We start from the raw sequence: 14,470 nt of genomic DNA, 5'->3' as shown, positions 1-14,470 counted from the left end.
AGGCTGGGGCCAAGGTGCCCCGTGTGACTGGGGAACAGACCAGTCGGAGGCACTGAGATGGAGGAGCAGTTTATTGAAGGCTTGGGACTCGCACTGAGGCCTGGGGACTCTCTGAAGCAGTCCCAGCCCAGGCCGAGGCCAAGCTGAGTGGACCTGGGTGGATAGGGACACTTATACTGTCACCAACACAGACGAGAGACCGGAGGGAAGCTGAGGAGAGAGGGCAGGTGGACAGGGCTCTGGAGGTCATGAGGCGGGTGGAGGCCACTTCAGTCTCAGGACGCCACCGTCAGTACAACAGCATTCTGCCGGGAGCAAGAGTGCTCAATGAGGCCCTCTGGACCTCGTACCCACGTCCCTGCCTGGGCCACCGGTTATCCCCACCTCCACCCTGGCCAGCACTGATGGCAGTCACTCCTTGAATGACTGCGTGGAGAAATGCAGAAATGGTGGATAAGGGACCCCCCAGTGTGGGACAGGTTGCTGATTTAAGAGACTTAAGTTCAAGTGCCATTTCTGCCACAAGGCTGGGTGACCTTGGGCCAGAAATTTGATTTCCCTCTGCCTCATCTGGAAAAGGGGGACCCCTGCTCTGCCCACCTCCCAGAGCAGTTCCAAGAATCAGAGTTTTGCTGGTTTGATCAGGATTGTGAGGCTGTGCTAATCTTCAGCAAGAAAAAGTGGCACAATCTATTGGTCGTGTCTGTCACTAGCACAGGATAAGGGAGGAACAGCACAGGTCCTCGCTACCCGTGGACCAGCAGAATGGTGACTCCGTGAGGAAATCTGAGCTTCCATTTTCCTGGGGAGACAAACTAGAATCCAACAGAATTTGTCTACCCAGGGCGGATTCTGATCGATTGGTGATGTCTGCCAGGGCAAGCTGGTAAGAAGCGGTACCCGCGTGCCACATAGTCTCCATTCCTGAGCTAAGCAACTTGTCATTCTCTGAGACATTTAGAAAATGATGGAAGGACCGAACCCAGAGGACGAGGTGGAGCATTGCCCCAGGAGTGTCAAACAGGGCTGTCCCGACACCAGCTTAAGGCCCCTCTGCTTGGGAAGCTCACCTCAATGATCTGCAGAACCGAATTGGCAAAATTGACATTGAGAATCTTGGGCAAGGGAATTCCAACCGCCAAGTCCACTGTGAAGGAGGAAGAGTTGGAAAAAAGAAGCTGTGGGGAGGGCAGTCTCAGAGCCAGGGAGGCTTGGATCCTGCTGACCTTATTCTAGAACTTTCCTTGGACCAGCTCATTCTCTTCCTATGGGCAAACTCCATTCAACCTCCTACACCCCAACAAGAAAGTCCCTTTTCTGTATTGTGTCAGTGGCTCCCCTCAGCCAAGCCCCCCACAGCCTCCATCAATCCCTTGCCGGCCCTGGGTCACCTATTTGGAATCGCGTTTCACGGTTACTTCCCACTGGGATGGTGGGTGCTTCTGGCCGGACCCAGCTCAGCTCAGTTCTTGGGGCCTGGCCTGGTGTGGTGCAGGTGCGAGTCAGTGGGGTGTGAGTGGAGAGGGTGGCGCCCTGGTTCCTGCATCTTACGAGTGGGGACCGACCCCTCTCAGGCTTCCGTGTCCCCATCAGAGCCATGGGCAAGGCAACAGGTCAGACATTCTGTGACCAGGAAGAGAGCAGAGGGGACCGTACTGTTGAGCTTCTGCACGTAGGTGGCCTGGAGCACATCGCTGAGCCATTTCTCCAAGCGGGAGACCTGCAACAGAGCACGGCAGCGCTGGGCCGCGGGGAGCAGCCCCCTTGCCCAGGGAGGGACGTCCCGAGGCCCCGCTGAGCCTCCCCGAGGCCTGCGGACGCAGCTCCTGGTGCTCGCAGGGCCCAGGGTGTGGACAGTCCACCACGGACCCTGAAGGGGCCTCTGGGAGTGAGGCTGGCTTCACCCTCCACCCATGACCCAGGTGTCCTCCTGGGAGGGTCTGCGGGGCCTGGAGTGGCACGTGGGGACATGGAGTGCCCGAGAAGAGGGAAGCGTCCTGGCTCCTGTGAAACCGTGGGGTCTGATCTGAGGCTCCTGTCAGTTCAGGGGCCTGGGAATGTTCTAGAACTTGGGACCGTCTCGAGATTCCAGAGCCTCAGAACTCTGTGAGAAGCAGGAACCCGGGGCCCAGTGGAGCCCGGAGTGTGAGAATGTCCTGAGTTGGGGACCTCGTTCCTTCCGACCGTCGGGCCCTAGAGGTCAGCAACTCTGAGGACCCAGGACCTCGAGATTCCCTTTCCTGAGATGGACACGGTGACCCCCACAGACGGGCCACACACGCCCTCCCACTTGCCCACTGTGGCCTGTTGGAGGAGAGGCCAGCTGAGGCCGCTCAGACAGGCTCGTGACACGTCCCCAACTCCTTCCCATGCCCTGTCCAAGACCCTGACCTCCCCAAGCTTCTCCCGCTCCCAGGAACTTACGTCGAAGGAGTTGGTGATGGATGAGGCCAGCTTGAGGCTAAGCCTGGCGGAGAAAGAGGGAGGCTGGGCCTGCGGAGGCGCTCTGCCCCGACCCCCCGCCTGCCCAGGCCGCTCTCCGGGATCGGAAACGGGGCTCCGGGGCCAGCACGGCTGCTAGCCAGCCTTGCCCAGGCCTCAGTTTTCCAATCTGCAAAATGGACTGGAAGGGACATGACGTCTCTTCTGGGACGTCACAACCACCCCCTCTGACCCCACGGCCTTGGAGCCAGACCCTGGGTCAGCGAGTGGCCCTCCCCAGACTGAGCACTGGACACAGGAGGCCCCATATACAGCAGGTGCTCACTAAAGGCAGCGAACTATTGAAGGATCACAGCTGGCCCTCGTGCAGGTGGCCAGGGCCTAGACCCACGTCCCCACCTCCTGACGGCCTGGGAGGGGAGGCCGAGGCCGCAACCTGCTCCCAGGGCCACCTGCGACGTGAGCCGGGGCCACAGAGGGCTCTGCTAACTATAAAGTGCTGTGCACGTGTAAGGAAGGACCCTCACGGACACTGTCACCTTAGCTGTCATGACTGTCATGATGCCGGGTCACCACAGAGACGGGAGGTTAGAGAAAGAACTGGTCAAAGGAGAGGCGAAGCTTTGGACAACACTCTGGGACCACTGTCCCCAAGGCCAGCCTCTGGGGCTGACACAGCAGGGCTCTGGGCTCTGTGTCCTGAAGGCAGCCGCGGCCCCCAGGGCAGAGAAGGGGCAGGGGAGGCGGCCCCCAGGGCCCTCTCTGCCCCCAGCTCCTCCCCCGCAGAGTGGCCACACCGTCCCCTCCTGGGCTGACCCTCCCATGCGCCACAAACAGCAGGCGGCCCTGTTCTCGGGTGCCCCTAACTCTTGTTCCCAGACACAGGAGAAAGGCCCAGTCCCCAGGGCCCCACGTTACCGTTCCAGGGACAGGGAGATGTGCAGCTTGGTGGCCGAAGGAGCCAGCTGGGCTTTGAGGGTCAGCGCCTGCGTGGGGAAGCGCACAGAACCGGGCAGGTCCACCTGGCGGCCGGGGCTCTGCCACCTCTTCCCCACACGAACCCGCCGAAGCCCTACTGGGCGCTGGAACCGGAGCCAGGATCGGGGCTGCGGGGACTGGAGGGCCCCCCTCCAGCCTGCAGGTGGGGGAAGGCGCCCCCACCAGGGACGAGGCGTGAACAGAGGGAGGCGAGGGCGGGGAGGGCGGGCCCTGCCCCAGGTCAGCAGCGGTCCCCGCAGGCCAGGTGGCCGAGGCAGTGGGCAGGACGCCAGGCTCAGAGCTGGGCCTCGGGAGTCTGGTCAGGGGGCAGCAGGGGGGACCAGGGAGAGGGCTGGAGGAGGCACACTGGAAACGGGGGCGTCCATGAGAGAGCTGAGCAGGGAGGCCACAGAGGTTCGGCTACTCCTAGGTCCCCAGAAACCAGAGGGGACAGGCCTGGGGCCGGTCAGAGGTGCAACCAGAGCCACAGGCGTCCAGCCAGCTGATGACGGTGACAGGGCTGCCCCGCATGGGGCCTCCATCTGAAATCAGGGAAAGGCCCCCAGGGCCATGCAGGACCCAGGGCCAGGTCCCCTCCTGCCTGAGCCACTGACCCCATTCAGCTCGAAGAGGAATTCGGGGCTCCCTCCAGGGACCGCAAACAGCACGCGGATGCTAGCTGGGATGGAGACGGCGGCCTTCTTGTTCTGGAGCTTGACGATGGGGACGTCCTTCACCCGCAGAAAGAGCAGGAGGTGCTGGCCTGGAGGCAGCTTCCCCAGGGCCTGCGGAGGGACAGGAGCAGAGCAGGGGCGTGAGGGCCGCCGAGAGGCCCCGACTAGAACCGATCAGTCAGTCAACAAACACTCCTCGAGCAGCCCCTGGGCCCCGGGACTGTGCTGAGGTCCTGACCCTCACGGGCCTTATCTTGGCCTCCATGAGGCTGACACTCAGGTGGAGACAGACCTGTAGAGCCACCAAGGCTGACTCCTTCACTCAGGAAGGGGCAAAACCCTCCCAAGGCACACAGAGCTCGCCTGGTGCACCCCCTGCCTCCTGCTCATCTCGCCTCACCCTCCGCTGCTGGCAGCCTCCTCCCGCCTCCAGGCTCACTGGCCATGGGCAGTTCCTCCAACCTGCCACTCTGCTCCTGCCTCAGGGCCTTTGAACCTGCTGCTGCCTGTCCTGGAAATGTCTTCCCCAGGTGACTGCATGGTTTCCTCCCTCCCCTCTTTTGTCCTCTGCTTAAATGCCACCTCAGTGAGGCCTTTGTAAAAAGCACCAGCCCACACTCTGACGGGCTGTAACCAATCCCTCACCCTCCTGTACTGCTTGCAGTCTGTCTGCAGCCCCCAGACCCCAGGGCTTGCCCGATTTTCACTATTGTTCCCTTTTGTGTCCTCAAGGGCAGGTGGGGCTTGAACCAGCACGGGGCACAGGGCCTGGTACTAGGGGGCTCAGCTGACATTTGTGGACCAGCTAAATGAATCATGCAATCAGGACATCCGAGTCCTTAGTCACGCCTCGTAGAAGTGACAGGAATTGTGGAATCACAGGAGAACACTCCCAGGTTGGAATCTGGGGCTCCGTGGCTCGAGCCCAGGCTTCCTGAGGAGCAGAATCAACCAGGCCAGGAATCTCCAGGTCCACCCTCATGGTCCACAGAACCTGAAGCCACAGAGCGCCACTCAGAGCTGCAAGACTCCAAGGGCTCAGGCTCCAGAGAGGAGCCCAGCCTCCCTGCTCCTGAGGGGGACACTGTCCAGCTGGCTGCACCCACAGATCCCCACCCTAGCTGCCCCTGCCTATCCCAAGGCCCTCTCCATCATCTTACAACTCCAGCCCTCAGAAAGTTCTTCTGAATGTCTAACCCCAGTCCACTCCTTCCCTAAGACTCCTCCCATGCCCTTTAGCCAAGGGACTCTGAGAAGTTGCAGCCCCAACCTTAAGCCCCAAGGCTGCTTTCAATCACCACCTTCAAGAGCTCACAGAGTGGATCCTCTGCACCCCCAGACATGGCTGCCACCTGCATCCTCTTGGTGAATGCCCGAGCTCTCTGGCCTCTGTCAGAATCTGCTTTTCTATAAGGACCATGTAGTAGTCATTTCTACTTTAGTCCGAATTCAGATCCTCACAGTTGTAAAGCGGCTGCTCCAGCCTCAGCTGAATGAATGGGAAAGCTGAGGCCGGGCCCTGGGACCATGTGTTAGGCCTGCCTCCCTGCCTCCCTGCCTCCTGCTTCTCTGCCTCCCGCCTCCCTGCCTCCCTGCCTCCCTGCCTCTTCTCCCTTTTCTCCCCTCTCCAACCAGTGCCCCGCATCTTCTCACTGGGGAAGGAGGAGACAAAGATCAAGATGAAGTAAGGCACTTGGAGGAAAGAATCTCCTGATCTCTGCCTGGTAGAGGAGCAATAGCCGTAGAAAAATGCCCGGTTGGCTCCTTGGGGCCGGAAAACCTGGTCCTTCCCTCTCTAAGCAAAACCTGCTATCAGGAAGGGACGTGGTGTCAGTCTTTCACACTGTAGTATGAATTTGGATTCAGCATTCCCCACAGCTGCTGGAAGGTTGTGTTGAGAACGATTCTGGAGGCCACTCAGCCTCAGTGGGGGAAGGAGCTACAGCGATCAAAGCCCCTGAGAGGGCCACTCACCTCAGGGGCCAAAGCTGCCAGGTCTGTGGTTGACAGTGGAACGTTGTTGGGAACCTGGGCCGGAGACCAAATGGGAGAGAGAGTTGGTGTGAACACAGAAACGGGCCGAGGAGCCCCGGGGCACATGGAGCAGTTGTGTCCCTCCCTCCCCATCGCCTCCCTGGCACACATCGTGACAAACACTTGGGGTGATTCTGTGAGCCCGCGATTCCTGAGCACCCACCGCATGCCAGGCCCAGGTCGGGGCTTCTCCCGCCTTCACGCACCTCCCTGGACGACGCCTCCTGACCTAAGGCTCTTGTCCAGGGTGAAACTGAGCGGGGCAGGCCGGCGTCAGAGGCCTCGGACTGCCCTGCAGATCGCGGGATCTGAAGGCTGGGGACCCGGCCTCGGACACCTTTGCCTTTTATCCCAATACGAACTTCCTCCCACGTTTACAAACCAGGGGGTTCTATATAAATCTGCATTTCTGCCTAAAAAGGTGGAGAAGATGGTCACCCTGGGCCTGGACCCGCCCCTGGGGCAGCTGAGCGGCAGGTGGCCAGTTCACGATGGCCCCGCATCCCGGGCCCCTGGTGGCGAAGACCCTGCGAGCTGCACAAGCCCCCTTCTCAGAACAGAGCGGTTCACATGGGACAGTCACAGACACGCTGCGCGGGAGGGTCCCAGGCACTCACCCCGCACACCTGTGAGGGCAGAAGCACCAGGGGCCTCCGAGGGCCTCTCTCGTGCAACAGAACTCAGGTGCCCGCACCCACACGCACAGGGTGCTCCGCCGCACACGCTGACCCCGGCGTCTCTGCCCGGCATGACCGTGCCCATCCCCAGCTGAAAGACACCTGCTTCCCAACTCGGGGCCCGGCCCAACCTCCCCGAGGCCACCTCTGCTCTCGGGACCCCACCTGCAGAAACCGAGGGGCCAACCTCCTCCCCTGGGCCTGAGCTGCTGCTGGGGAGCCCAAGGAGCTCAGAGCCCACTGCCTCCCGGGAAGGCTGGGGCCGAGAAATGGCTCTGCGCGGGCCTGTGGCCTGGGCCGTCTGACCCACAGGGTGATGAGGAGCCAGAGGGCAAGCAGAGAATCCCCAGGATTCGGAACAAAAGCACAAGCGACCTCCCACTGGCGTAACCCAATCTTTCCAACTCCAGTCTGATCTTGAGAGAGGAGTGGAAATGTCAGCCACTCACACTTGAGTATAAAATGAGCTTAGACTCAAGAAGGACTCCAAGGTCAGAAGGGGCCTCCTTGCCTAGACCTGTTTGGACCAATCGAAGTGACCCCTGGAGTACTGAGTGGAGAGGGGTTCGGAGGTCTCACTGAGGCTTCACTTGCCGCACAGTGAAGTGGCAAATGTCCTCCCCAAGTACAGAGCCGGGCGCACGCGCTATCAACTTGTCAGCTCTCCCGTGTTACGACGGGTGGCTGGCTGCTTGGCAATGACGTGGCCGGTCAGCTCGGCCTTGCCACGGCTCCCCGGGAGGACACTCACCAGCTCAGGGGTGAGGTCTATGTTGAGGGCACCGTTGGCCTGCAGGAGTCCAAACACAGTGTTGAAGAGGTACAGCGGCACTGTCACCTGCGACGTGTGGTCATCTTTGGGGGGCACCTTGACTGGGACGTGGGGCTTGGGGAAGTCAATGACATCACCAGCTACGCTCTTCACGATGGGCTGCAGGGACATGAAACGGCCCAGGAGGGTCTTTGGCTGCCCACCCCCTGGCCTTGACCCAGCGTCCCCACCCCGCCACACCCTGGGCACAGGGGGGACCTCTGCCCTGGCACTCACGTTGATGTCCAGCTCTATGTACTGGTTGGAGATGAGCGGCAACGTGGCCAGCGAGAACTCCACGGACCCCAGAGCCCCCAGGGGCACCAGGCCTGTTGGGGACAGGACAGACAGGTATGCCCTGGGAGCCCGTCCCCAGTGATAGCGGCCCCTGCACCTGCCCAGCGCCTGCTGCTGGCCTAGCGCTGCCCGATCCCTCGCTTGGGTGCCACTGTCATCGCATCTCACAGAGGAGGAGACTGGGGCCCCTGAAGTCATCAGCCCGAGGCCACACAGCGAAGTGGCAGAGTCAGGAGCTCATCCCCTGACGTGGTCACCCTGCCCTTCACATAGCACCGCGGGTGGAGTTGCCTGCCCGTCCCCTCCTCCTCCTGGCCACATTCTGACATTCTCCAAAGCCCCTTAGTGAGCCCCAAAGGACCCGCGCAGGGGACTGGGAGCTGGGGGTGCTGGGGCCTTGGTCGCCCTCCTCGAGCTCTCTGGGCCTCAGTCTTCTTGTCTGTCCCCTCCTGTGTCTGACCACAGGGGCTCAGCAGATGTCGCTCTGCAGCACCGACACGTGGAGATGGCTGAGGACATCGAGCGCCACCCCTGGCCCTAGGCCTGCACCGGGGTCCCCCAGCCCCCAGGGCAGCCTCCTCAGTCTGACGGGAAAGGGAAGGTCCAGGGCCCTGCACCTCCGGCCGCCCTCGGGGCCTGCTGCCCTGGGGTGACAAGAGGGAGGGACAGGGACCCCAACCTACCCAGCGCAGCCCCCAGGAGCTCATTCACGACGCCCAGCACACTGTCCACCACGGGGCACAGCTGCGGAGGCAGGGGACAGGAGCCATGAGCCAGAGCCCCGGGTGCAGGAGCCAGCGCTTTTCCTCTAAGTGACCTGCTCTGTGGTTCTGGCACCAAGGGAAGGCAGAATGTGGGGACAGGTGGGGACACACAGGTGCGGCAGGGAGGGGCCCAGAGGGGCCCAGGCCCATTCCCCCTGTCACACAGCCCCATTAGGAACCCCCGAGGTTGCTGGGAAAACAGGGGACACATTTCCGTGGCCAGCGGGGGCTGTGCCTGAGGAGGCAAAGATGGTGGCCGTCCCCGTCCAGTCACTTGGGCCTACAGCTGGGTTAGAGAAGAAAGGCCCGGGCTGTCTGCAGAGTGGGCTGCCCCAGCCCAGGGCCTCAAAGTCAGGCCGGTCAGGGGAATGAGGGAAGCACAGGGGCTGGCGGGTGGGGACTGGCCGGGTGGGGACAGCCCTGCACCTCCGGGTGCCCTGCGGAGCGAGTCCCAGGCAGCCAGGGTGCTGCCAACGGACTCCGACAGCCTCTCTGCGACCCAGAGCTCAGCTTCTGGCCGGAGGCCCCCATTAGGGTCGCAGTGTAGATGCAGCCACACGCCCTTGTTAAGTCCCCTCGGAGGGGGCCTGGTGGGGACCCCGCACTGAGCATGGCCTTCTCCTGCAGCGCTTCTTCAAGCCTCAGGCAGAGTTGCCAGCCCCAGGTCCCCGTCTCCCTGCCACCTGCCATGTCTCCCTGTTGGAGGACCCACGGGGAGCCCAGCCTGCTGAGTGGGGGAGGCCTGACTCTCTCTATGGGACCCTGGTTTGTCGCTCCCCCACCCTCTGTAAATAGCCTTGGGCCACACCCAGCTGCATCTGCCCCCTGAGGGAAGCCAGGCTTCCCACAGTCACAGGTCACCCCCCACACACGTTGCCCCCTGGGGCAGATGAATCACAATGTGGAAGAATATTCCTGGGTGGCCTTCTAGAGGTGATCGCCAAGCACAGGCTCCGCTTAGAACAAGGGACCCCACTTTAATCTAAAGGTCTTTTAAAGAAAAACCAAGTCAATAATAACACGTGGCAAAGACAGGGTGGGGGGAAAGAGGCAGATTTGGGGGCAGGGTCCCTCGCCACCTGGAGGTCTGGGGAGACTCTGCCCACACGTCCCCAGACCAGCAGGCAGTCCATGGGCGCCCGGTGGCTTGCCGGTGGGGAGAGAGGAAGTGCCACCTGATCCTGCCCGAGAGGCCCTACCCACAACCAGGGAGGGGCCAGGCCCAGGGCACTCACCATTCCCGGCAGCACCTTGAACAGCGTCTGCTCCACGACCCCAAAGAGTGGCGCAGGCAGCAGCCTGGGCGGGGAGACAGTGAGGCTACAGTGGCGGCGCGGGGACAGTGTCCCCCTGTCCCCCTGTCTCCCCGACATTGCAGACAAGGAACATGTGGGTCTGGAAAGGCACCCTGGGGTGCAGGGCCGCAGCCCCACAGAGCCACAACCACAGGGCACCCACACGGTGCTGGGCTCCCCTTCCCGCCTCCCTCCCCAAGCCCCGATGGCCCAGAGAAGCAGGACGGAGCCTCTGGAGTCCAAGAAGCTCAGCCCCTCCTGGGTCTCCTCATTCAGGTCCGTCTGGGGACAGGAGCACCAGGGCCACCCTATTCCTGGGAGCCCTCTCAAAGCTGTCGAAGTGTTGTCACTGTTCAGAGCCATTCAACAAACCCGGGAACAGTGCTGGCCTTGGGCTAGAAGGTAGACACTAATGGGGGGACACAGGAAGGGGGAGGGGAGGGTGCCCCGGGAGTGGGTGCCGAGCACCGCGGAAGCCTGGACCTCAGCAGAGACCCACTCCTCTCCATCTCTGCCTCATCAGTGGTGTGACCTTGGCAAGTCCTTGCCCTCTCTGGGCCTCCACTGTCCCATGGGCATGGCATTCGCAGAGTGCAGGGAAGCCCACCCATCTCTGGTGCCCCCCCCCCCCAAGGAGGAATGTAAAAGTGTTTTCCGGATAGTCTGGTCCAGCCCCTGTGGTACAGATGGGGACACTGAGGCCCCGACAGGAGGAGGGCACTCTGAGGTCACACAGCAACTCAGGGGCAGAGCCCAGCCTCTGATGTGCCACAGCAGGGACAGAGCTTGGAGCAGCTGCAGAGATCGGGGTGACCCCCTGGCCAGCTCTGTGAGAGGGACGCAGGATCCCCAGGGGCTGGAGGAGGAGGACGCCCAGAAGCGGGCAGGAGTCCTGTTGGGGGGATCTCAGACTGTCCATCTGTGCAGGGGCTTGACCCCACCCAGGGGGACCGGGGCAGGGTGAGTCCAGGCCGCCCGGGGTGGACCCAGAAGGTGTCTAAGGCCCCCGCCGCCCCAGAGCGGTAGGGACAGGGCAGCAGGGCGACTCACCCCGACAGCAGGCTGATGTGGCCCAGGAGCGTGCTGCAGCGCTTGAGGATGAGGATGGGCGTCCCCCGCGGGCTCACACCCAGCGCCACCCGCGACGACACGTTCACCTCGACCCCCAGCTGCAGGAGGCCCCCCAGGGGGCTGCGAGACCGGGCACTGGGGCGTGGCCGGGCTGCCAGGCCCCACCCACCTGGCCACGCCCTGGCCACGCCCACCCCGGTGCAGACTGGCCTGGAGCGGCCTGCCGTGTCTGCATGTCCCTGGTCCCACTCCTCCCACCAGCTCCCCTGAGGCCTGGGCAGTGGAGGGGGTCTGGAGAGGGCGAGATGGGAGTCCATGGGGTCAGTGGGCGGTGGTCTCTGGGGAGGGGAGCGGGACAGTAGGGTGGGAGTCCCTTGGGAGGCAGTAGGTTGGGAGGTCGGTGAACAGGAGGGAGCTGCCCCCGAACAGTGCGGTAGGCGCAGGCCCCCAGGGCACACTCACCCAGAGCCGTGCAGGCCCACTTTGGTGTGCAGGCTCAGCTGCACCCCAAAACCTGGCAGCAGCCTCAGCGACACCTTGGGCAGCGTGAGTTCCTCAATCTTCAGCCTGAGGGGGGGAAGCACTGCTTACCCCAGACCCCGCTCCCCTCCCCACCAGGGGCCAGGACCACCCTGGACCAGGCAGGGCAGAGCCTCTCCCGGGTGGGTCTCCTTGTCACCTTGAACCTGCAGAGCCACCTGTGAAGGCTTGGGCCAGTTCCTTTACCTCCTGGCTTCAGTGTCCCCATCTGTAAATTGGGCGGCACTCGCAGGGGTGAGGGAAAGACAAGTGGGGAAAGGGAGTGCAGACCCGTACCTCTCCCACCATCCTCGCCGTAGGCGGTTCTCCCCGCCTGTCCCCACAGCCTCAGCCCTGGTTTGGCCTCTGACCTCGGCATTGCCCCCACCGGCACCCCCCAGGCTCCACATACACACAACCCAAGGGACCTCTGGGACAAGGCTCTCTTGGGTCATTACCCGCTCTGTCCTCCAGGTTCTGCCCAGCTAATGACCTGACTCTTTCCACTCCACAGTCCCTTTCAGTAACCTGGTCCTCCCGGCTAGAGGGTCTCCTCCCCCAGGAAGCCTGCCTTGCTTGTCTTGGCCACAGGGAGACACCCTCAAGTGGCTCCTGTCTCTCTGGGCCGCTCCATCACTGTTGAACTCATGGGATTGTCAGTGGCTCCCCAAGGTGAGGACAATGTCGGGTTCAGGCCCAGCCTCACCCTGCAGGGGGCTTCTCCGGCGGGAGACATATTTAATCCAACAGTACGACAGCAGGTATCAAGGACTCGCTGTTCTGGGCGCTATTTCAACAGCTGGACACAGTGACAACCCCATGAGTAGCTTCTGACAGTGCAGCCAGGGAGGCCACCCAGGTCCCAGCACTGCCCGGGCTTCAGCCTTCTGGGGACTCTCTTGGACATTCCCAGGTTTACCACCGTCCATCGACTGATGTCCCCTGGGCTTGGCCAGGCAACGTGGCTTGTGACACACCCTGACACTGTCCCCTCCTGCCCCAGGTCGGGGAGCGTGCCGAGGACCTCAGTCTCCTCACATGCTAAGCGCAGTTGATGATTGTCCTGCCCCAGATTCAGCAGGACAATTCACTGATGATGCTCAGCACAGTGCCACACACAGAAACCCCGGGCAGCGGTCACTAAGTTCCAGACATTAACTATTATGTGACATGTCTCATTCACTCCTTCAAAAATATGTGGGAAATGCCTGCTACGTGTCAGGTCCTATTTATGATATGGAGACACAGCAGGGAACCATCCAGATAAAGATCCTACTTACCCTGGTTGGGGTTTATGATCTACTAGGAGAGAAAAAACCCAAACCAGTAAAATGTGTGGTGTAAGGGAAAGTGGCACGTCCCCTGGAGACCTTGAAGGTGGGCGGGGGGAAGGGAGGAGATAATCAGGACAGGGTTCTTGAAGGAGGTTATTTAGGGAGCCATGCAGATACCTGGATTAGCCCAGAGAGGCTAAGCAATCTGCTCTGGGTCACCCAGCAGGTAACTAGAACTGACTCCAGGGTGGGACCTCAATCATAGTGGCCTGTGGCCCTTCTTGTCCTGCCAGGCACGCAGTACAGGCGTTATGTTCCCGCCCTTCCTGCTCCACTCTCACGTCCAATTAAAGAGACCATCTCCCCTCGATTTCCTGAAGCAGGAGACATCCTGTAGGGTACACAGGTGGGCGTCCCCGGGCCCCACAGGGACTCACCCAGACAGCTCCTCCACGACCCCAAAAATCCCTCCGTAGCTCAGCAGGCCGCCTCCTCCAAGCAGCCCTCCTGAGCCCAGGAGACCCTGGTTCACAGACGTCACTGTCCCCAGCACGTTCTGCAGAATGGGTCCCCCAACCAGCGAGTTCTGAATGGCTGCAGAGAGGGCAGGTATAGAAGATGCTAGAACTCCACCCCTGCCCAGGACCTCTCATCCGCCCCTCCTCTGAGCTGCGGGAAAACAATTGTTTTGGTCAGAATTGACCTAGAGGTCACCCTCCAGTGACAGAAACCACCAGAGCCTCCTACTCCAGCCACAGGGCTGGTGACAACCCTCTGCCTGGCACCTGAATCCCATGACCCTCCTTCATGATACAGATGGGTAAACTGAGGCCCAGAGGAGCGGGGACTTGCACAGGACTGTGCAGAAGGTCAACCCGGGGCCCGCAGTGTGGCTGGGGCTCTGGATCCTGGGCTGCCCGGCGGCACCATGAGGGACAGGAGCCCATGGCCACCGGGGGCTTGATGGCGATGGAGGAAGCCACCCTGGGGCCCCCAGGCCTGGCTCTGGGCAGAGGGGGAAGGGCTGGGTGCAAAGCACCGCCTGGGGGGCTGGGACCGGCGGTGTCCCCTGAAGGTCCCCGTTTGCCCCTCTTCGGCTGCACCCCTGAGGCCGCCCGGCTCACCTTTGCCGAGCTCGTCCTTGTCGATGCGGGCCAGCGTGCCCACCGTCTCCAGCAGCCCGTGGCTGGGCGCGGCCAGGCCCCAGAGCAGAAGCAGGGAGCACAGGCCCAGCATCCTCGGCGCACACCTGCCGGGCGGAGCCGGCCTCAGACGCTCCTCAGGCCCCGGCCTCCTCCTGTCCCCGACCGACAGGCCGCCCGTCCCTCCCAGCGCAGCCGGGGCAGCCTCACCCGCGGGAGGCACCCACAGGAGCACAGCGCCCAACAGCCGCGCCGCTCCGTGCAGCTCCAAACCCGGGACTCAGAGCTGCCTCCCACGGCTTCCCCCCTCGTGGGCCCATTTCACAGATGAGAACTGAGGCCGAGAGCTTGGAGGGGACTCGGCCAAGGCCACCGAGCTCATCAGTGGCGGGGCCAGAATTCCAGGCTGAGTCCACGTGACTTCAGAGCCTTAGTGTGCCCCTGGTGGACCTGGCAGGACCTGGAGACAGCCCCTGAGGGGCCCTCCAGGAC

General features: G+C 62.3%; 1 protein-coding gene across 1 annotated transcript; it reads right to left on the bottom strand.

Moving 5' to 3' along the window:
- Positions 1 to 275: 275 nt before the first annotated feature.
- On the bottom strand, positions 276 to 14,072 carry Bpifb3 (BPI fold containing family B member 3). Its single transcript, XM_027945070.2, has 15 exons — positions 13,961 to 14,072; positions 13,274 to 13,430; positions 11,506 to 11,610; positions 11,023 to 11,163; positions 9,913 to 9,976; positions 8,597 to 8,657; positions 7,854 to 7,945; positions 7,557 to 7,736; positions 6,069 to 6,122; positions 4,035 to 4,205; positions 3,361 to 3,428; positions 2,425 to 2,467; positions 1,657 to 1,720; positions 1,071 to 1,147; positions 276 to 305 (listed from the first exon to the last, which is right to left on the bottom strand). Exons 1-15 carry the CDS (start codon positions 14,070 to 14,072, stop codon positions 276 to 278), a joined length of 1,419 nt encoding a protein of 472 aa, XP_027800871.2.
- Positions 14,073 to 14,470: the final 398 nt, after the last annotated feature.

Source organism: Marmota flaviventris, chromosome 2 (assembly GCF_047511675.1).
Source record: "Marmota flaviventris isolate mMarFla1 chromosome 2, mMarFla1.hap1, whole genome shotgun sequence".
NCBI lineage: Eukaryota > Metazoa > Chordata > Mammalia > Rodentia > Sciuridae > Marmota > Marmota flaviventris.
This window is presented reverse-complemented; position numbering and strand designations above follow the sequence as displayed.

Excerpts from the sequence above, each read along its gene's own strand:
- Bpifb3 (XM_027945070.2), bottom strand. The coding sequence starts at position 14,072 with ATGCTGGGCCTGTGCTCCCTGCTTCTGCTCTGGGGCCTGGCCGCGCCC. Across the intron at positions 2,468-3,360 it reads ATCTCCCTGTCCCTGGAACG|GCTTAGCCTCAAGCTGGCCT; the intron begins GTAACGTGGGGC and ends TTTCTCCGCCAG. Across the intron at positions 306-1,070 it reads CGGTTCTGCAGATCATTGAG|AATGCTGTTGTACTGACGGT; the intron begins GTGAGCTTCCCA and ends TGCTCCCGGCAG.